The sequence below is a fragment of the Thunnus albacares genome, chromosome 2, assembly GCF_914725855.1.
Source record: "Thunnus albacares chromosome 2, fThuAlb1.1, whole genome shotgun sequence".
NCBI lineage: Eukaryota > Metazoa > Chordata > Actinopteri > Scombriformes > Scombridae > Thunnus > Thunnus albacares.
In genome coordinates, this window is record NC_058107.1 from 26,161,497 (window position 1) to 26,183,813 (window position 22,317).

The window sequence follows — 22,317 nt, forward strand, 5'->3', positions numbered from 1 at the left end:
TACCCGAAAAAGCTGGAAAGCATCGCATTGCTGGAAAAAAAAAACTGGATGCTGAAACATAATCGCCTACTGGCAGAACTGGAAGCTGAAGTGCAGTCCAAAAAAGAAAATCACATTGGAACCTAAAGAGCTGAGAACTTAATTGAGGAGGGGGAGGAGGAGGAGGAGGAGGAGGAGAGAGAGGAGGAGGATGAGGAGGAGGATGAGGAGGAGGAAGATGAGGAGGAGGAAGTGAGAGGAGGAGGAGGAAGAAGAAGAGTAAGAGGAGGATTAGGGGGAGGAGGAAGAGGAGAAGAAGGAGGAAGACGGAGAGTAAGAGTAAGAGGAGCAGGAGTCACACTGCTTAAAGAGTGGTATTGTATGAAAGAGCATAAATTTGTCTACATTTTCAATGTATAAATTGTGTATGGAGGTGAAATTTGTGAGACTTATAAGGGTTAAGGTGAGAAAGTTGAAGATTATAATGAACATAATGCTGAAATTTCTGTGCAATACACATAAACTCAAAAAACTGTGAGACAAAAGCATAAAACTGTACAAGATATCAAAGAGCTGAATAGAAGTATAATAGCTGAAAGTCTTGAAATGAAGTCTGTACCTGAAAGTATGCTGAAGTAGTTGAACCTTAAAGTGTGTTTGAAGGTGTCTCTCATTCATTTTAATGTAAAAAATTGCTGAAAAAAGCTGATTATTTTAAATAGTATAAAAGGTAATAAAAAAAGGCTAAATACAAGCAATAACGTCCTTGAAGAGCTGAACATTTTTGATATTTGAAGGGTTTTTACAGCTGAAAGGAATTGGAATAATAATAATAGTGAGAAGAACAATCAATTAATCAATCCAGCCAAAAGAATAGACAAAAATCTAACTCTAGTATAATTTCCAACAAACTGTATCAAAGCTAAATAATAATAGTTAAACTTAGCTCGCAAGGAAAGTGTGTAATGTGTAAAGCAAACACATGTAACAATACAGGTAACACAGATGATGGCTTGATTACTGAATGATGTAATTATTATATAGGATGCCTTGTGTGATGATTGAAAAGGTATAAAAAAAAAAAAAAGTGGTTTTCAACCCAGTATTCCTGTTTGGCCCCTGATGAAGGTGTAAGCTGAAACATCAGGCTTTGATTCAGCACAATGCTGTTTGAACAAAGAAGATGCTGAAATAAGCAAGTCTGTGTGCGGACCTCCTCCTTCAACCGTGACAACCGCTGGTCCACTGTACCTTGCCGTAGCAGCTGTGCTCGGTGTGCCGGGGGAAGGGAGGTAGACAGGAAGGTATGTAGCCTCACAGCCAGCAAGAACTTCAGACCGCACTCATCCAGTGTCTCTCCACCTGGTTAGTGAATGACAGATAACACTTATTACATATTCATAAGTACATAACCATTGTACATAACATTATTACAGGATATTGTGGAATGGTGCACTTATTTACTGCATTTCTATCTGTTTGGATATCCCCTGTAGTACCTTTGCTCTTGCCCTGGCTGTCCTTGAGGTCTGTGCTGGTGGTAGCGATGGTGTCAGCCAGCGCCATGAGAGACATCTGCTCCATACGAGTTAAGCCTGGCAAACTGGAGTGGAGGAGATGGCTGGACAGAACCTGGGCATGTTCTGGACCAAAGTAGGTTGGACTGTACTGGGACAGGTCAATTACCTACAGACAGAAAACAAGACAGAGGACAGTCTGTACAATGAATTATACTGTGTTTCCAATTTAAAAGGCAACAAATAGTAGAGTGAGGCAGGAAATAATACACATGCTTTTCCAAATACTTTAACCTTTTGACAAAATCCAGACAATCTGCCAGCAAGAGGCAAGATTTTCAACAAATTAGGCAGAAGCACTGTCACAGGCTGTGACTGGTCTGTCTGTTGAGACAACTTTATATAAAATGAATCTTGACATGCACACTTATGCAAGTCTGAACTACAAAAAGAGCCTAAAATGTTGCTGTCAGCTCTTATTTTTATACATTCTCTTTCAACTTAGCGCAAGTCAACAGAAACTAACCTTGTTCCCAGTTTCTTCTTGATCATTGTCCAGAGGGTCCAAGTCCACCATGCTGGGTGTATGAAACAGCTCATCATAAGCATCTGTGTGACTGGAACCATGCCCACTATCTCCGCTCACACTGCCCACTTTATCTATACGAAAACACAAGACAGAACCGATATCACACAAGGCACGCATTTCATGAGAGACATCCCCTCCTGCTGGGGAGACAGCAGATTAAATTAAAATACCAAAGATAAGGAAATCATTTCTGCTTTCATACTTCTCACTTTGTATCCCCAGAGACACAATGAGACAAAAAAAACTAGAACACAAATGTGTGATGGATAAAAGTGGTCCTTTCTTTTATACTGTTAATACAGTCTTTCTCTTTGTACCGGCTGAAGAGCAGTGGAGGAGATTTCTGAGGTTTGTCTAACTTAATATTCTCTGACAAAGTTACAGCAATCGATTCAATTCTCTCTACAGTATCTACCACATTTAGTAAGTTGCTCTAGTTTAGCCTTGTTATCAACAAGCACAGTTGTTTAAGATATATTATTATAGTCAAACATCTAAAGGATCCCTACCATCTCAGTTTAAAGTCTTTTTAAAATTGGTTTTAAATTGTATTAATTGCTTTTTAAAATAGTACGTGTTTTGGCTCCTGCTTTAAGTTCAGAGCTGTTATCACCTGCAGAGGCACAGTCTTAGATGGGCAGATGGAAACCTTTCTCAAGGCTAGATAAATTAAAATAATAATAATAATAATAATGATGACTTTGCAGCCATGGCACCTTGTGTAATATATTTTTTTTCTGGTGCAATACATTCTTGTAGCCCTGTGTCTAAAGTAAATTCACTTTAATTGACTTGCACTCACTTTTCCACTTCTTAAATTCAAATTATAATCAGTGAACAACATTTTTGCTTCCCTTTTTTTTGTCATTTTCCCAGCACATTTCTTAATATATGTTATTCTAAGCACTTCGCTTTACTCAGCCGATGTCAAACGCTATTGAAATACACACCAGGCTTTGGTGATGTGTCCTCATCAGCTGCCAGAAGGGCGTACAGAGGCAGAGGAGGGATGGAGCTAATCTCTGTGTAGTCTGTGGTGGAGTTCTCTGCTTTGCTGAACATCTTCCGATCCCTGGCCGTGCTGCCTCCAGCGCTGATGGTTCGAGAACGTACACGTTTCTCTGGGTTGGTGGTGTTGTCTTTAAGAGCCACAATTTCTCCAGCAATGCATTTCACCAGGTGAGAGAGGATGGCTTTGGCACGGTGAACCTTAAGGGAGATTAATTGTGTAACACAGATATATCAAAGTTTTGTGAGGCACCCAGAACAACTCGTCAACTTACTCACAAATTCATTTTTTTCAAATTAATGTTTCTGTCTCACTACAACTTCTACAAAGTTCAAACCTAAAAAATGAAATTAGGCCAACCAGGCTGCCCTGGAAATAAGAAATAACCAAAAAAAAGGAAAAATATATGTAAATATAGACATCATTCAGTAATTTCTTACCTTCCCCAAATCCATGAGCTCCAGTAACTGTACTGGGTGGTACTGGGGCAGGGTGGGATAGAGTTGGTGAGCTGCTTCGAATAGTCCAGAATCCTCCATCTCTACCGGCAGGTCATAAGCTGTTCTTTTCCCGCTGAGTTTCTGAGCCAAGCTCATCATTGATCTTGTAAGGGCCTTTTTGGGAGGTGCCAGTAAGGACATGGGAGCCCCTGGACTCAGGCCCTCCTCCTGGCTCTGTCTGACAGCGGAGACGATGGAGGAGACGCTGCTGCTGATGTCTGTATCTTGGACAATGGCAACATTGGGTTTGGGTGGTGCTGGGGGCTGCCACTGGGAGTAGACATGCATCTCACAGTCCATGCCCACTACTAAGATACCATCTCGTACCCAGGAGAGGGAGACTGGGATGGGTAAAGAGCCTTCGACAGAGGAGACCAGATCAACTGATCGAAGCAGAACAAGACGAGACAAGCTTTGGTCTCTACTGACATCAGATGACAGGCCGAGTTCTGGAGGTTTTCCAGAGAGACGGCCGTACATATAAATCTTTGTCCCAATACCAACAGTCAGAACATGTGATCCATCCTCTTGGGAGACCCAGTCCAAGTGAACCAGACTCTTACTAGTAGAACCAAGACAGTGCTCGTTAGGTATAGAGAAGTCCATGTTACTGCTTGGAATATTGGTATCCCCAGTTGTGCTATTGCTAATGCCATAACTAGCTGTGGGATCTGTGCTGTCCAGGACTAACGTCTGCTCAAGAATCCACTGCGAACCACCGGTGGACTCACACTGGAAGATGCTAATGTGGACCAGTGGTTCTCTAGTATTTGCTGGGTAAGGGCTTGGAGGGACACTTGCGCTACGCTGTATAGTAAGGGTTGGGGTCAGGTGGGTGTTGGTGTTGTTGTTGTGCACATAAGGGGAGGAAGCCAGGGTAGGGGGAGAAGTCAGCAGTCCATGAGAGTTCAGATGAGGTGTCAGGTTAGGAGATGTGTTTGGTGTCTGCCTGTAGGCAACTGCAATCCGTCCAGTGTGACAGCAGCTGACCTCTATCGGGCGACCTTGCACATTTACTGCGCTGCAATTGGGAATCCCCTCTTCCACAAGAAGAGGCCACTCTTCCCACTGATACATCAACTTGTCCATACCCGAGTGCTCTGTTTCTGTGACATTACATCTCCAGAAGCGCACCTTTCCATCAGAACAGGAAGTAGCGAGGAGGTAAGGTACGCGGCCAGTTGGCAGAGAACACGACGCGCTGAGATGACCTAGAAGGAGAGTTAACAACTCACTTTTAGGTAAGGAAAATGTGCAATGACATCGGTTTCATGGCTTAACAGTGACTACACTAAAAAGATTTGCACATCTACAACATGATTCTTTTTGTTCCAGATGTTTTATGAGATTCCTGAACTTAAACAGAGCTGGAAATTGTTATTCACTTTCCAATCTTGTGTAGCCACGATAAGACTGAAATCTGTTGAAATCTGTTGTTAGCTTCTGTTTTTCATTCCTATAATTCCACAAGTAACTTTTCTTTGGTCGATAGGACCCGTCTATACATTCCTGACAAGGTTATTTGAATCAATGTTTGCAATCATTTGTTCACTCAAAGATGATTTTGTACAAAATGAGGTGCCCATCGCAACCTACAATTTGCACCCTATTATTTGCTGGTGTCAGTAAATGCCTCGACAAGTGCATTTTATTGTTATCACACCTTTCATACAAAAACGCTCTGCGCCAGCCTGTGTGTGTGTCTCCTGCATCTCACAGCAGGGGTGAGTTCCTTGACTTATGTCATTTGTACAGTATGTATGTGTCCATTCCTTGCTGTTCCTCACCTGCTGAGGGTGTAACACTGATGGCCTCCACACCTGCTGGCAGAGCAATCTCCTGGCTGTAAAGCCTGTGTGTTGTGAGGCTGAGGCGACAGGCGCTCTGCAGATTGGAAGTGCAGGGTTTACTCTTCTGAGTTACTGAGGAACTGAACGTCTCAAAGTTAAATTGAGAGCTGTTCATCGAAGAAGCTGTGCTGGCTTCCTTCTCTGGTGTAGTGTCCTCTGTGTATACATAAACAGGAAGGGATTATGAAGATTATGAGACAAAAGATTGATGTCATACACAATTTATGTCTACAACCATTCCAAAATCATTAGACAGGATAAAATAACACGCATTTCTGAACTTTAGAACAGATTTAATGCTCACTATTAGATGTTACGGGTTCGTTGGGAGGATTTTAGTACTTGTGATGCATGCAGATATTCTCAGGTATAAAACTAAAAAGTGTCCTTTAGGCTGACATTCAATTATTTGACTGGGGACTGAACGAATAAAAGTGCTCATCCTGAAGCAATTCATTGCAGCGGTGAAATTTTCCCTTCATCCCATGAACTTTAATTCTTTTGTTAAAAATACTCACCCATGGTGACAGGTCGAGCAGCAAGATGGAGATGCCACATGTGGAGGAGCGAGCGCCCTGTCGGGGTTAATTCGACCACCACGAGGAAAAAACGTGCTGAGAAGGTTGGCTCGCTAGAGGCTGCGAGGAAATACACACAGGGAATATTAATTCACTGCGCCACAATCAGTCTTTGAGGGAGGTGCAAGTGTTTGATATAAAAACCATATCTGTGTTAAAGAATAAGAAAAAGTAAATTTAGTCTGTACCAGTATGAGCAGAATCAGGAGTTTCCTGTGCGCTCTCTGTTCTCTCATTGCCGAGGATCAGATCCTCCTCAAAAACATGCAGGAGCTGCGTCTCCTTTCCCTGCTGTAGAGGACAACAGCAGCCATTATCATACTACATCAGATACAGACACTGAATAACAGGCTTCATCCACTGTGTAGCAAATAGACACAAGCTGTGTTAATGTTACATATACACACATACACATGTGCACACACACACACGCACACACATAACTGCCTGAGGGGATGAGAGAAGCTTTGCTCTGCACCCGTTTTTGTTTTTTCATGGGTGACCTTTCGCTGCGACTCAAAAGTCTTCTGCAGAATGTTTCATGCTACAAACGGTCTAGAATTCAACTGTGGCTTTTAAATATATTAAAGTTTATATATGTTTCATTTCAGGGGAGAAGGCTCTGTTAATATATTTTTCATCCAAGACCTTTACAGTGTCTTTGTACTGTTAGATATGCAAGCTCCTCAGGGACGAAGATATTTTCTTACTTAAATACTGTACATTCCTCTTCATCTTTATGTATACTTACAAAGTCAGTAATGGCATCCAGCTCTATAATACACCCTGGTTTTGCTGTGGATTGCTGACTGATGATGTTGAACACCTCACCAACATATTTCTAAAGAGAAACAAATAACAATTTCACATTATCTGAGCATATTTAAACAATAGTATTGTATAGTTAAAACATACAGTTGCTATGCCAAATACATTTTGGCATAGCAACAAAACAAAATCAAAAAAACATGAATTGTCATATGAAGATTTATGATGATGACACAATGGCACTGAAATGACAATTGCTTTAAAAAAACAATAAGCTATCATATCCAATGAAGAGTCTCTACTAGGAAAAATAACAATTAATAGATCATGAAAATTAAATATCAACCATTGCCTCTTGTGGTACTCGACTGCTGTGCTAAGTGACATCATATTTCTCATGTTATCTTATCCTCCTATGACATTTTTCTTCAAAGGCTGACACTAATGAAGTAGCAAGACTGCACATTCCCAACATCTTATTACTTCACTGCCTCTGTAAAGGTCCAAGGGAAACACGGATGTGTTTGTCATTGGTGTGCTTAAAACACAAATCATATAATGCTGGTTGTTAACTTACTGATATCTCAGGATTGGAGAGCTCACTTAGGAGTTTCTTGGCTTCGATAACAGCCTGATATAGCCTAAGGGAGTAGCCGTCACTTGCAACGAAGCAGGCGCTGGGAGAGTTACAGTACACACCTAATAAGAGAGGAAAGAGGAAGAAAATGTTTTAACAGCATCTGCCATTATGATACTTTTGTTTTTACAAATAAATATAAGAAGACAAAGTCACAGTATATAGTTAAGTACGATACATTAAACAAGCAAATCCTCCTCCTCTTATTAAACTATGTACTTTCCTCCAACAATTTAATTATTGGGATCTTGTTTGAAAATGTAAAGCCTTCGTGGATTTTATGGAGTTGAAAAAAAGAGTTGCTTTCAGATGAGTTGTTTGTTTATCTACAAATGAGGGCAAAAAGGAAAGAAAAAACTTTTCTAAAATTTACATTTATGGGATTTTCACGTCCCAAAGCTAGTCTCATTTGGCCATAGTTAGTTAAACAAGAAACAACAACTTTTACTTCATATTGCTGAACCTCAATAACAATAATGAAAAAGAAAGCTGTGCTCATTTAAGTGGTCAATTGTAAAAGCAACAAAGAATGTAGTCCTCAGCAATTCCCAAGCTATAAAACTATGTCCTTACCTAAACAGCTGCTGGGGATGAGTGTTGGCAGCCAGGCTACATTTGCAAATGCTGATGCATGAAGAGAATTGATTCGAGCCAACTCAGACACTCCGCCTGACAAAGACAGCGGACCCACAGGGTCCACTCTCCACAAAATCAGCTCACTGTAGATAGCATTGGGATCCTGGGAAATCATACCCAGGGACACTCGGCTGGGCCGTGACCCACGGGGCAGAGAAGTTGAATGAGAGAAACCAGAGGAGCAGGCCTCTGGAGGCGCCAGGATGTTGTCTGCCTCCGGTGTCCTCAAGGCGTTGTGATGTGAGGTGGTGAGGAGGAGAGGGAGTAAGGAATGACAGGCCAGATCATTGAGGTGGAAACGGTGACCACAGTACCGAGACTTGTGTGAGACGCTGAGCACTGTGGAGAAAGCAGAGTCCTCTGCAAAGCTGACCGCCCACTGGTTAAGGGAGCCATCGGCGTGTTTGGAGATCATAAGCACATTGGGGGTGAAAATGCTTAGTCGAAGACTACTGCTGGGTGCAGCTTTCCCTTGACCTCCATAGCTAATAAGAGCGGATTTGGTTTGAGGCAGTGTGCTCCCAGGCGGTCGCTGTCTGCCATGTTGGATAGCCAGATCTACATTCTTGTTGCAGGCATACATAACGACGCTGTGACTCAAGGAGATTGCATCACCTGTAGGAAACGCTACAGGAATACGGGACACAAACGACACCTGTGAGAGAAAGAGAACAGTTAAAAACGTTAACTCACAGTTAGTAATAAAAGGGGCTCAGCCAATAGAGTCATTCTGCTTCATCTTGAAATAAGCATACATTATGAAATAGATAAAATTCTTCATAGTAATGAAAGTCTATTTGTCAAAGCTGACCAAATGTTGTACTCATGTGTAAGTGCTAATGAAGCAGATGACTCTGAAAATGACAAAGTCATTTTCCAAATGAATTAACTAATAACAAAGGGGCACAAATTCTTCTATTCTCCATTCAGGAAATTAATGACAACTGACTTTTTGAAATTAATGGCGTGACTAAGACAGTTATTGACACTTGAGGGAAACAACCTTCTTCATTTGTCTCTTCCCATATGTAAAGAAGAATAATATTCAACAATTCTCATGCACACATTCAGTTTTCTGTCTGCTAATAAAAGCAGCAAGGTTTAATCAACCTGAACTGAACTGTTGAGACAGACATATCATAAGGTTCTCATTATTTTACCACTAATAAAATGCATCAAGGGACTTCTGAATTTGATACTAAGTCACTCATAATTAGAATATAATTGTCTGAACGGTTGGATGAGAAGCCATTAGAAAAGGAAGTGGACCATCACAGCTGTCAAAATTATTCACAATCTTATTGAGATGATGAATTAATCCTATTCCCTGAGAAGCACTTCTCCAAATAGTGAATACAAACAAGTCACTTGAAAGAGTGACCAAATGAAAGGAGATGTTAGTTGATTAGTTTATAATGTTCCCATTCAACTATAAACAAAAAATAATTATTATTTGCTTTGTTGTTGTTTTTCATCCTAACACTGGTACGCTTCTGTATTTACTTATCAGTCTTTGTACACATGTAGAAGGTGAGCGATTAAATTTGTTGATTAAATCAACATAAATTACATTTTGTAATTTTTTAAAAACAAATTTAAACAACATCAGCAGTGAATTTACCTGAGCTTGTCTGAACATGCCTGGCTGGTATTCATCCAACCAGTCCACATGCCAGACTAACAGGGAGCCGTCCATGGGATGGATGCTGAATAACATGTCTGCCCCTTTATTCCACTCCTCTAACAACACGTCCACCTGGTGCTCCACTGCTGCGAGAGGAAGCTCTGCAGCCTCAGGTCCTTGGGGGTCATTTGGCCTGCTACTATGATCGTCTTCATCAAAGTTATCCTCATTTTCAGGCTCTGGAAGAGAATACAAACCAAAGTACTTACATGTAAATTCTGAAAAGGAGTATGCAGAATGCAATATGTAAAAGTGTGACATTTATATTGGAAAGTTATTTTGACAGTGTTGTATCATATGTGATGTGTTCATATGCGCACACCTTCAAGTAGTGTTTGTGCTTGATCCAAATATATTTTCTGTACCTTCATGGGAGCATTCGCTCTGTTGCTCCAGGCTGCCTCGGAGCTGCTGCAGGAAGACTTCCATAGCTAAAGTGAAATGAAGCTCTTTGTTGTTGAGCCAGTGGACAGTAAAAGGGCCTCCAGGTTCCTCATCATCCACAGCACTCAGAGAGGAGATGGAGGGAAGCAGAGGAATGTCTGCAACAAAGAATTTGGGTAAACAATATAATAAAACAATTAGAAAAAGGCGAAGAATAACAGAAATGGGGTATGCTAAAGCATACTTCAAGCATACAAATACAATCCTACAGCACTTCTCCGCCTGAAGGCTGAACAAATCTACAGGATTATGCCCTGATTCAGGTCAAATTAATCTGTCCCACAAAAACACAAATTACTCCTAGCAGTTCTCATTGAGCACAAATGTTCACTGGGATGTTAAAGAAACAACCTCAGGCAATTTACAAAATTTACAGCATATTTTACCATAAGAAATACAGAGGTGTAGCCCTCTGACCTGCAGCTGATTTTAATCAGGCAAAGCTAACTCTAACCATGAGGTCTCTATGGTTTAAGAATAACTACTGCCATACTGTGGGTGTTCTGCATTCTTTCCTTCTCTTTAAGAAGTACTTTTGACCATCTTGAGGCTTCAAATTCTTCACTAAATTTGGAGAATTTCTTTGGTGTTCCACAAAATGCTGGTAAAAAGGATCAACAAGATGTTACAGACAGAAATGTGTTTCAGTCTAACCTGTGGCAGGGTTGATGCTGGCAGCAATGTGGAAGTGGCAGAGAGCGTTGGCATGGGGCATGTTGCTGCTGCTCTTCTTGTGGTTGTAGTGTCGGCTCTGATGGTGGGGCAGGCAGCCAGTCAAAGAGGGCAGCGGCACATCCCGATAAAAGGGGGAGTGCCATGATTCTTGAAAATTCAACTGTAGGGAAAAGATTAATTAAACAAGTTAGCTAATTAAACAATTTTAACATGCTGTTCTTACATGCCGCATAGCCTAATACCAAAAAAAAGATGACTTCTGTGGATAGAAATGTTTATTTTATGAATGTAGACTGCCTTGATTTTTATTAAAGTGTTTTTTTTCTTATAGCTTACAAACATATGAAGAAATTCCAGAGAGACTGAGTTCCTGCATGATTCTCCACAGAGATTTATATCTTCTTAGATAACTTGAAAAGTGTTTATAGGGTGGAGCAGGGAGGTGGTAGCTACAGCTCTGCATTAGCCCTTTCAGACTGACAAAGTGACACAGGTTAAATCCACTTTGGGGAGTCAATCAACTTGTGTAAATCAACTGGGCTTCATGGCTCTCCTCCCAGCCTGAGTTTAGCTATTCAAGCTTTGGTGAACAGGTGTTTCTCTTAAGAATAGGAATTACATTTAATGTAATTTACTTTTAAACATCATTATAGTGCCCTAATTGTCTAAAAAAGAGAAAGTAAGAGATAGACAGAGCAAGGAAGAGTAAGTGAGCCAGAGAATTGTGATGAGAACTGAAACTAAAACTAAACTATATTTGTTACTTGGTTAATGTGATTCTGGGTAATTCTGTTGTTTCACAGTAACTTACAAGGAACTACAGGTCTAGATTTTAGTCTATGAATGGTCAAAAGAAGAGATTTATCTGTAACAGTAGTGTCATGAATAGCTGTCCAGAAGACAGAAATTCTTCAGCATTATGGCGATTAATTAACATAATAATGTGCTTGAATATCACAGACTACTCTTGTATGGAATGGGTGAAATAAAAAGGGCTGTATGACTGCAGTTTCTCTAAGTATTATTGAGATATGTGTCACACATTTGTCATATGCAAAGAGGTCATGTGTCAAACATTAACAAGAAATTAGTGTAAACTCACCATCTGATACAGTAGACAGCAGATACACACACACTTTATTGGTTTTACATCCTAGTGGGAAAATTAGATTGTGGTGGAAAATCCCCTATCGCCACCTCCTTCAGAGATTCTCAAACGGCACTCTTACAAAGAAACTTTGGGCTTCACTGATTTAGTGAGACATATTGCATTGTGCATTCCACCCTGAGGCATCAAAACCAAAAAACTTTAAAATAGGGCTCTCTCCATATTGTCCATCCATTCAGTTTTAGAAGAAGACAGTTACCTCAGACTAGAGATGCCATGATGACAGAATTTTCCCACCAATTAATAAACACGTGACAACACTGATGTTATTGAGATATTCGTTGATGACACTCAATATCCATAGAGCGCTTACTTTGATATTTAGTTTAGATCTTCCCCTTACTAAAGAGTTAGCACACGGGAGGGTTTCTGCTAAAAACAAGCACCGTGACCCAGGGAAACGTGAGAGCAGCTGCTCACTAACTGCTACATGTGTTAACAGCAGAGAGCAGGAGGGAAGACAGACGTCTCACTCCGCTGCTCTGTGCTGCGACTGCTGCTGCTGTAAACAGTCATGGAGCAGAAACTTTCAGTTTATAATTATTGTAGCGTCCATCATCTGACTAAGTATCGATAACACGCTTATTATTTTACAAATTAAAGAGTTTTTTATTTGAGAACGCTGATACACGAAAATGAACTAAATGGGATTTATTTCTTTAAAAAAAAGCAAAACGACCATATGGGTGGTGGCCAAGTAATGTAATCGACGTATGCCCAAACAGCATGTAACACCGGTAACACTGCCTACCGTGGCAAGCCTACCTCAGACTCAGATCGCCTGGATCATCCGGCAGTCTGTGATTTTCATGAAACATCCCACACGTGTACTCTTACAGGCTTTACTCAAGGCACAGTGGAGGAATTTGCCCTGAGTTCTGTAAGTCCCAGTGAGACTCATAACCATTTGAATGTCCATATTTAAATGGATGCAAGTATTGTGTTTGAGGCGTACTGTAGCTAAGCTGTCAGCAACAACCTAGGTCATTTAGAGCTGAAGACCATTATATGTATGAGTTAGCAGCAGCACAGAAAGGAGGCAGAAAGGAGGCCAGTATTCCTCACTGATGCTTTTAAGCCCTACAAAGCTTCAAAAACCATCTTCCAGCCTGATAGCCAATTAATTTTCCCTTTTAACTCCACTAAGCCTGTTTTTTCTATCTACTTTCTCCGTCTCCAAGTTTGCTCTTGTTTCCTTATCTCTACAGTACCGTAATGTGCTACACTAGCAATGGTGAAAGTATAGTAGCCTGTCTTCTACTTCGGGGCCTAACTGGACAAAGAAGATATCACAGCATTTGTGCCAATCATTTCCCTTACAAAAAAAATATGGAGATTCTTTATGCATTTTGTAACCAAAATAGAGGATATTCTCACTGTGATACAGCTATACAAATAATGCTCTTGATTCTGACATAAACAAGTTGCGTTGGCCCAAGCAAGCGCTTCTTTGAGGTTTGTCAACATTTAAATTTTTTGAGTGTTGTAAGAGGTCATCAAAATGTCTCAATCTGTGTGCCACACTGTCAAATTATGACAACTATATCGAAGGAGAAAGGAATGAAAGTTTGTCATTTGTACACCTACTAAACCATGTAGGTGTGTGTATCTGTGAAGGGGTACTAACATACTTATAGTTCCTATGGTATGTATTTTTTGAAGTTTCTATTTTGTGATATGATTTGGGTTCTTACTGGTCTTCTCAGGTAAATATATCTACATATTATTATAGTTAGTTAGATACATTTACTTAAAGCAGGCACCACATTAGATTTGCTTACTTCTTGTGTTGTTCTCCCTTGAGTCTTCCCATTGCAGGTGTTTTTCCTAGAGGGGCCAGCACTTCTCAGTTTATCACTGTGTTGGCCACTGGTGTGGTTGTTATGGTGACCAGACAGGAGGCTGTCACCTGGCAACAGAGTCTCTGCCCAGAGGCGACACACGCTGTCCTTACAGCAGGTGAGCAGAACATTACACACTGAACCTCTGTCAGGAGAGATGAAGAAAAAGGGAGGGGGGTGAAAAGGAAGGAAACAGACAAAGGGTTAAAGCTGAAGTCCACTGTAGGGCGCCACACTTGTCAGTAACGATGTTAATCATCTAACGCTTATGGTACTATTCAACAGCAGGTCAAAGGAGAAACACCAGTGAAGAGATAAGTTGGACGGAAGGGCAAAAAGTAAAGGTTTACAAGTAAGGTAATAACACTGATGATAAAAAAATGATTGAATCTAATCTTGTACATACTACTTAAGCGGATGGGAACCCTAAGGGCCTTCTAGGCCTTCAGAGAGGGCCAAACATATCAGCATTTTAAATGTAATGTCTTTTATTTAATAACTATTCTCTTCTAATTCTAATTTTAGCTTAATTTTCTAACAAGTTTGCTGCAGACATAAAAGGGTTACTATCCTTAAACTATGCAATTTTTGTTGTTGTTGTTGTCTCTAAGCAGAGAAAAGGTTAGCTGGCTCACTCACTGGTTAGGACTTCAGAACCAGGCCAGATGGCCATAGTCCCCATAGCTGTGTGTGTTTGTTTAGAAAGTGATGGATGAATTAACCAATCACATTTTGATTTATAGTAGGTGGGACCAAAAATCATACCACTAGGCCTTCCCAAAGCCCAGAGCTATCTTGCTTGTAGCTTAGCTCACTATGCATGCTGTAGTTGTGTTCGTTATGTCTTAATTCAAGGCTCCCTTGTCATGTTGTTTGTTTGGTAATGCTTCTGTTACATCTTAAACTTTATTATGGGTTCATTAGGACCATTTTGTGTACACATCTAGAAATTGTTTTCAGTTAAATAGTGTAACGCTAACTCTGCTAGCTTTGCCATTTTTCCTATGGGATTTCCCATTGTATTAATATGTTGTTAGCATCAGGTTAAGCAAGGATTAGTGTCCTGTCAGCCTAGTCCACCTGAAAACCTATTTGCAAATAGTAGTGCATTTACTGAAGTTCAAAGCAGCAGACCAAGTAAGTTTGGAGACAAATGTATTTTTTACTTTCACAGCACACATGACTGTTTGTAGTTTTGTTTGTTTGTTTGAGAGAGAGCTGCAAGCGGCAAACAGCTGTTTCTAGATGCCTCCCCTGCTAATTTTGTCAGAGAATCATTCATAAATTTGAAAAATATTTAGTGCTCTGCTAGTGCTATGTTCTTATGCGAGTGCTCTGATTAATAAATGTATTCTTTGATTTTGAAACAGTAGCTGTTCTAGCCTTTCTGAGGCTATCGCATGGTTAAATCAAATTTAAAAAAAGGCCCTCCTAGCAATTTTTAACAGCCACTCAGTGACTTCATCCTGGCACTGGGCCTGAGAGAGACAAAGGCTATTTTGATATCCACTGATAAGAATAATATATATTCTGGGTGCCCAGTTTTATATTTTCAGCTATTATCTTATCTTTGTATGGTGTTCATTTTGGAACCTTAAATGATCTCTGTGCTTTTTGTGACATGTTTACATTGTGTGTAGAGAAGACGCCTGAGGTTAAAATGATTGTTATGCCTATTCTTGTTTACTTTGCCTCAAGGCTAGTTAAAGTGTTGCTTATCCCTCACTCACAAAATCTTTTGTCCTGTTGCTGCTTTTTTGGTGTGGGTGTTTTGGGGACAGGACCTGTTCTTGGTAAACAGGTCCTGTCTAACCAGCAAAACAGGTCTTAAAAAAATAGGATACTGATTATTGTTTTAGCAATTATTCTGTAATCCTTCTTAAGGCTATGGTCTAGATGCTAGAGGGTAAACAATACTTCTTAACCTGTGTTATTCTTGTTGTTGCCTTGTTCATACCGTGGCATGTACTTGCTGGTCTTCCTCCAAGAGAAGCCGGTAACAGAGCGGGGATGGGCCAGGTAGACAAAGGAAAAGGCCAGCTCTCCCTGGACACTGACATTGCATTCTGGAGGTGTGTAAAGTCTGGAAACACTAGACTTCCACTTACTGGTGCTGTACCAAACCTTTACTAGGCAATCATCCTGAAGAGGAGAGACAAACAGAGATATATATAATTAATGCCAAGCAGTAGAAGTGTTCACCCAGGTTAAAGCCTTTGGGCTGTGATGCATGCAGATACAACAGCTCAGTTACATCAGAGTTTACAGAATTTGGCCTTGTCAACATGAATGGATAATGCAAACATTTTGACCAAATCAGATTTCATTAGAGTATGATGCACTAAAGGCTGACTTGTGCAGACTTGTGTAGGGCTGCAACTAACAATTATTTTCAATACAAATTAAGTGTATGATTATTTTCTCAATTAATCAATTTGCCTATAAAATGTCTGAAATTAGTGAAAAATGCCTGTTATAATTTTGTTAGAGCCCAAGGCGATGTCTTCAAAAGTCTTGTTTTGTACAATCAACAGTCCAAAACCCAAAGACATTCAGTGTACTTTCGTGTATAACACGGAAAAGCTTAAAATTTGCACATTTGAGTTGAAACTTCAAATGATTTTTCGATCATCAAAATTGTTCCTGAATGACTCTCTGTGAATTGACTAATAGATTAATCAACTAATTGTTGTAGCTCTAGACTTGTTTACATCAAAACATACACAAACCTAGGAACTCTAAGCTAACCTACCTGTCCAGCAGTAGCAAAGAATTCCCCATCAGGAGAGAACTTCATTAAACTGACCGGAGAGGCCGTCCTACAGACAAACACAAAAAGTTACAGTATTCTCAAACCTCAGTAATATTTAATAAACAAAAGATACAGTAAACAACAGCAACTTCTTAAGACACATTTCAACACTGAAAATAAAATTAGAACAAAAAATTTAAAAGTAAGATGTATCAAAAAGTAAAAGTGGTTTTATAAAAGCATTGTCTACATAATTGAAAATACTGTTGTAAATACAGTATATAAGATAAACAGGGGTTATCCCCTTTGAACAAATACAGAATTGTGGTTGAAATTTCCTGCCTGACAAAACGGAAAACAATACAATCACTGTCTTAAAGTCAAAGAGGAGCCAGCACCATGTGCATATTTTGTCCTTCCCAGTTCTTACTTGCTCTGCCAGATGCATCTCCATGAGGAATGAGAGTCTCTTGTGGTCAATTCTGTCTGCTTTTCTCCCTCTTCAGCTTCATCTTTCACTCCGTTAACATTAGACCACAACTGGAGGCTACTAGAGCCTGTTAAGAGAGTGCTACCTGGATATACAAAAAACACATTCACTCTTTCAGGAGAGATACCACACATCTTGCATCATACTAATGATTTTCTACTGGACCTACAGTAGCACTCTTTGAAAAAAATAATTTATAGTTAATGCTTTGAGGACATAAACATAATTGTTGATTTCTTGTGTTATGTTGTATACAGATATCCAAAGTACCTGTGGGGTGCCAGGCCAGGTTCCGTACCATGGACTGCAAAACAAACTGACCAGTCTTCTGCCATTGGCAGTTCAACTTCTGTGCACAAAAAAGACGACAATATTAAAAACAAAAAGGCAATAATGTTACAAAATAAGACACAATTTGAGAAAAAACATTTACTTTTGTCCTTGATATTAAGAGTTACAAATGCATAACAAAAACCAACAGTGAAGATGCTTTCATGTGAGCCACATGTGATCAGTAATACGAGGGAACTTCTGCAATAAAAGAGGTTCTGGGTTGTGTTCAGGATGAATAAAATCTTTCCATTCCTTGAGACTATTCTTTTGACCTCTCTATCCAAACACAGCTGTTCAACACTGAAAGAGCAAACCTAAGATTTCTGACTTTACTACAATACATGAATAAACAATGAATATATCAATGACTGAATGTGCACTTGCATTACAAATATTCTTCCCTGTTGACTTTAAAAGTAGTCCTTTCTTCTGTTTGGTTTAAAGTAACAATATTCTGCTTTACTTCAGATATCAAGAGACTTTAGCCAGGAAAAGAAAGGTCCCGTTTTTTAGGGTTGATCTGAATGCATGCATGACCAGAGTGTGACTGAAAGAAAATTCAAGCTACTCACGGTCAACGATGTGTCTTTTTGATCTGGGTGCTGAACTGGCTCAAAAACACACACAATGCTTCCATAGGAAGCTGCAATCTGTCAGCAAGGGAAAGAAAAGACAACATCTCAGACATTTGGTTCTAAAACAGGATGAAAAGGTATCACTGAAAACATATTTTACACAACCATATACTATCTCACATACTGCATTCCAATTTCATTTCTAAACATAAAAAATACTCAATTATCGTTGTAGATCATTTATAAAGTAAACACATTCGAGACAACATTTCATTATAAAATAAACAACTGCAGGTTGATGGAATAGAAACCACCTGTGTGTTGACAGAGCCTACTAATAGGCATATTTCTTGCAGAAAAGATCCCTGTTTTTCACCATTTAGGCAGTGAATAATGAGTGTACATCCTTATTCAAGAGTTCTTATTCAGGAAATGGGAGCTAACAAAAACAATCTATAGCTTACTATATAAACATGACATATCTCAACAGTAAATAAGAGTAGTCCCTGGACAACAATCCAAAAATACCTTGAGCCTATAACAACCCAGTGTTGAGTCAACATTTCCTCGTCTACCGCATGCACACCTCCCATTTCTGCATTTGTCAAGGCTACAAGCTCAAGAGCTTTCCATGGGAGCTACTGTCACAATGTTAAACAGACTGAATGGGAGAAATTTCTATGGCAGTGAACACAAATAACAAGCTTAATAAGGTCCAGGACTTAAATAATACAAGCTGTGTCTCTAATGGGGTAAATAATGTCGACTGTCAGAGAATGAATACCATGAAGAAGTGAGTCACACACATACACGTGTACATGTATAAATGGACACAAGCACACACATACAAGCCGTCACATGCATAATCACACAGTATCCTTCTAGACAGAAAATGGCTTGTGGCATTATGATACAGCAGGGAAATGTATATTCTTTTTATAGAACATTATAGTTAAAACGCAGTAAAAGCACAAAACACTGCAGCACAAAAAGTAACACTTTTTATACAGTAAAAGAACAAACAAAAGACTGTAGATCCTATCCAAGAAGTAATGTAATTAAGTAAATATATACCTAATCAGGGTGAAGCAAACAGCTGTTTTTTTCTTTTTCTATTGTTATGATCACTTTTCCTTCATATATATTGTTAATAAAACCTCAACTGACATTTTGAGATCATATTATGCTGGAAAAATACTTAAAATCAACATCTTTAGCTTGATTGTAATTAATCAGTGCTGTTTTTTAGAAGTTAATTTCATGTCATTGCTTTCTGGCAGAGGTTGCTCCCTGTGTCTCAGCATGCATTTGTTTTGAATACTAAAGACACATATGACCTGATCAAGGCCCTTGATAGCAAAAATAGGCAGAAAAGACATTAGAAATAGTGAGGCAATCTAACACAGAGTGCAAACTATATCATTATAAAAGTGGACCTGGTATTAAACTTCAGAATTAACCTTATTTGCAAAATAATGACGAAACTTTGCATTGCTTAATGACATTAAGCAATGCAAAGTTTGTGCTGAGTCCAAATTGTTGGTACAAAGTAAATTAAAATGCAGTGCAGAGGCCAGTGCACATTACTGGTATTATAACAAATTACACTATTAATATGATGAGACTGGAAGACACGTTTCATAGCAATAGGTCATCAACGCTTACAACATCCATTTGATGTCTTAAAACACTTATAATATGAGCACAGGGGAGCTGTGCTCAACATCTCTGTGTTAACTAACAGCATTGCAAATATCACAATGTGGAGGGGAGCAGTGAAGTGGACCTGCCAAGCATACCAACTGAGCATGCTCAAACAGATACTAGACCATGCTGGAGGCATGTGAGGTTAGTTCTGGCCTAAATGAATTGGATTAAACATCACATGAGGGGAGTGGTAAAAGACTGGGTAAGCACATTTTTTTTTCATTTGAATTAAATCAGACTTGTCTTCTGCTTTTACAAGGCTACCACTATTCCCAATTAAAAAATAAACCCAGATTACAGTAACAGCCTGGCAATGAGGACTTCTGTCTTTAACAGAATCATCAATTAAACTGTCAAATTTATGCAGATGTAGGAAAACTGTCTGTCTCCCTTTATATTTCAGTGCAGGACTGTTACTTAGTAACTAGGAGAAATACTGTGACTGTAGTAATAATACAGAATAGGTTGCTTTGGTTTCCATGTAAAAACCAGCAAACTCTAAAAGTATGAAAGTATGTCGCTTTGCTAATATTTGTGATTTAGGGTTTTTACTGAAAATGGATGTGATTTAGATAGAAATCCACCAAATTCTGAATTATTTTCCCTTGTAGTTATTAACATTAATACTAAGATATTAAAGAATTGAACTCAAGAAAAGCAACCATTTACGTGAACAACTCTGTTAAAGAAAGAATAAGCTGTGAACATTTTTTTAATATATTTTTTAGGGCAATTTTGTGCCTTTATTATAACGACGACTGAGAGGGTTGACAGGAAACGAATGGAGATCGAGATGGAGGTTGACATACAACAAAGGTCAGCTGCCGGAATCGAACCGCGGATGTTGTGGTTATGTGGCATGTGTCTTAACCAGCAGGCTACCGTGGCACGCGTAACCACATAAGTATTAATAAATACAGCCATACACAAACCAAAGCCTCATCTGGGGACCGCTTCTACTGTGGTCAGAATTCATCGGGTCAACACCAGGTTATGAATGTCAGCAACTGAAAAGGTCATATTATGCCAATTTCCCAGTTTAATATCTAGGAAAAACCAGGGCTCTGGGTATAACTAACCGGTAAATTGCGGTGGCCACCACTCAGGACAATGTTATCCAACCACTGGAGGTCTGTGCAATGACAAATATGCTTCCTGACACCTGACACACACAGCGTTTTCTCCACGACTCTCTCTCCTCTGCTCCGCTCTGCTCGTGTGTGTGTGTGTGTGTGTGGAGGGGCTAAGCCCCGCCCCCAGTGAAACACAGAGAGCAGAGGAGAGGAGAGAAACTAGTGCAAACATACATGATAGCAAAATGTGTGTGCATTTCTCAGTGCACTGGGCGTTTTGATACTCTCACAGTATTTATGTAGCACCTCGACCTGCATTATAATCAAAATCAAAAAAAGAATGGAAATCTCCCTTTCTACAATATGTCTCCTTTAATGGCTTAAAACTTACAATTTGTGAAGAGAAATTTTACAATCTCACAGAAGTTTCACTTCACAGTTAATAAAAAACCCTACAGAGATTCAACACACTGAGTGCAGAGATTTAAGTCTGATCTTTGGCAGCTTTAGATGTTAAATTGCATGGCAGCATTCGAACGGGCAAAAGGTCCAAAACTGTGGAAGAAAGTTCAGCAACCTAAACCAGCCTGGGTTAGAGGGTCAACCAATTGTGTTTTTCACATCTCATTTTTTTAACTTCATGAATTTTGGACACATTAAAAATCATACATTAAATTCAGTAAATTCAGCAAAACATCAAAACAGTGCTTAATCAAAATACACTGTAAAATTCTTCACTCTTGGTCCAAAATCATTTCTGCAACTGGGATTAACTCCAACACCGCTTTCCTTCACAAACTGTACCAGCAAACCAGTGAAGACAAAAAAAAAACCTGATCAATTTCCACATTTAAAATCAAAATAATTGGACTTTTGCTATAACAAGCAGGAATCGTACACAATAGCAATCCTCTCCTTGTCTCTGTGCTGAAAATGGACTAGAAAACACGCTGTGAGTTCAATAAGAAACACTACAAAGACTGCATGCAATAATTTTCTTTCACAAATCTGTCCCAGATGCAAATAACAAACACATCACACAAGATTTTTTTATACCCCAAAACCATTTGGGATATAAGATTATCAGTGACAATGTGCCTGCTCTATCACTGCTTGCTTCACTAGATGATTTTCCCCTCACTTGGGAGTCCATGACAGGAAGCTTAAGTTCATTAAAGAGCCTTTGATGGTGCAAACAAATGTCTTTCCTGAAAACATGAACTGCCAACACTTCATGAGAGGACAACATAGCTTCCCACTAATGTGCCTTCTGCAAAACAGTAACAGTTAAGTCTAAAAAGCACAATAGGCAACACAAATGACCTGGACATTTCAGCAAAATTTGGGTAAGATTAATTAGTTATGTACAATATTGTTGACACTGAACTGAACTTGCCTACCACATATTTATAAAAACAAATTCCACCAGCCCATGTTGTGAAGTCATTAAAATAAAGTGAAGTAAAAGGAAAGAAAATCATGTGAATGATTCTCAGTGTTTTATTTTTCAAC

General features: G+C 39.4%; 1 protein-coding gene across 3 annotated transcripts in view; it reads right to left on the minus strand.

Annotated features, from left to right (window-relative positions):
• Positions 1 to 22,317, minus strand: part of LOC122998419 (dmX-like protein 1) — a 63,266-nt gene that overhangs the window by 33,536 nt on the left and 7,413 nt on the right. For all 3 annotated transcript variants that reach the window (XM_044375326.1, XM_044375333.1, XM_044375318.1), the window contains exons 4-23: positions 18,023 to 18,100; positions 17,388 to 17,466; positions 17,058 to 17,202; positions 16,628 to 16,694; positions 15,833 to 16,017; positions 13,816 to 14,020; positions 10,846 to 11,026; positions 10,113 to 10,289; positions 9,685 to 9,926; positions 8,001 to 8,718; positions 7,368 to 7,489; positions 6,774 to 6,863; positions 6,211 to 6,313; positions 5,963 to 6,082; positions 5,382 to 5,600; positions 3,535 to 4,805; positions 3,036 to 3,294; positions 2,023 to 2,156; positions 1,479 to 1,665; positions 1,231 to 1,341 (exon numbers count right to left, since the gene is read on the minus strand). In XM_044375326.1, coding sequence (XP_044231261.1) covers positions 1,231 to 1,341; positions 1,479 to 1,665; positions 2,023 to 2,156; positions 3,036 to 3,294; positions 3,535 to 4,805; positions 5,382 to 5,600; positions 5,963 to 6,082; positions 6,211 to 6,313; positions 6,774 to 6,863; positions 7,368 to 7,489; positions 8,001 to 8,718; positions 9,685 to 9,926; positions 10,113 to 10,289; positions 10,846 to 11,026; positions 13,816 to 14,020; positions 15,833 to 16,017; positions 16,628 to 16,694; positions 17,058 to 17,202; positions 17,388 to 17,466; positions 18,023 to 18,100 — 4,693 coding nt within the window. The remainder of the gene's footprint in view (positions 1 to 1,230; positions 1,342 to 1,478; positions 1,666 to 2,022; positions 2,157 to 3,035; positions 3,295 to 3,534; positions 4,806 to 5,381; positions 5,601 to 5,962; positions 6,083 to 6,210; positions 6,314 to 6,773; positions 6,864 to 7,367; positions 7,490 to 8,000; positions 8,719 to 9,684; positions 9,927 to 10,112; positions 10,290 to 10,845; positions 11,027 to 13,815; positions 14,021 to 15,832; positions 16,018 to 16,627; positions 16,695 to 17,057; positions 17,203 to 17,387; positions 17,467 to 18,022; positions 18,101 to 22,317) is intronic.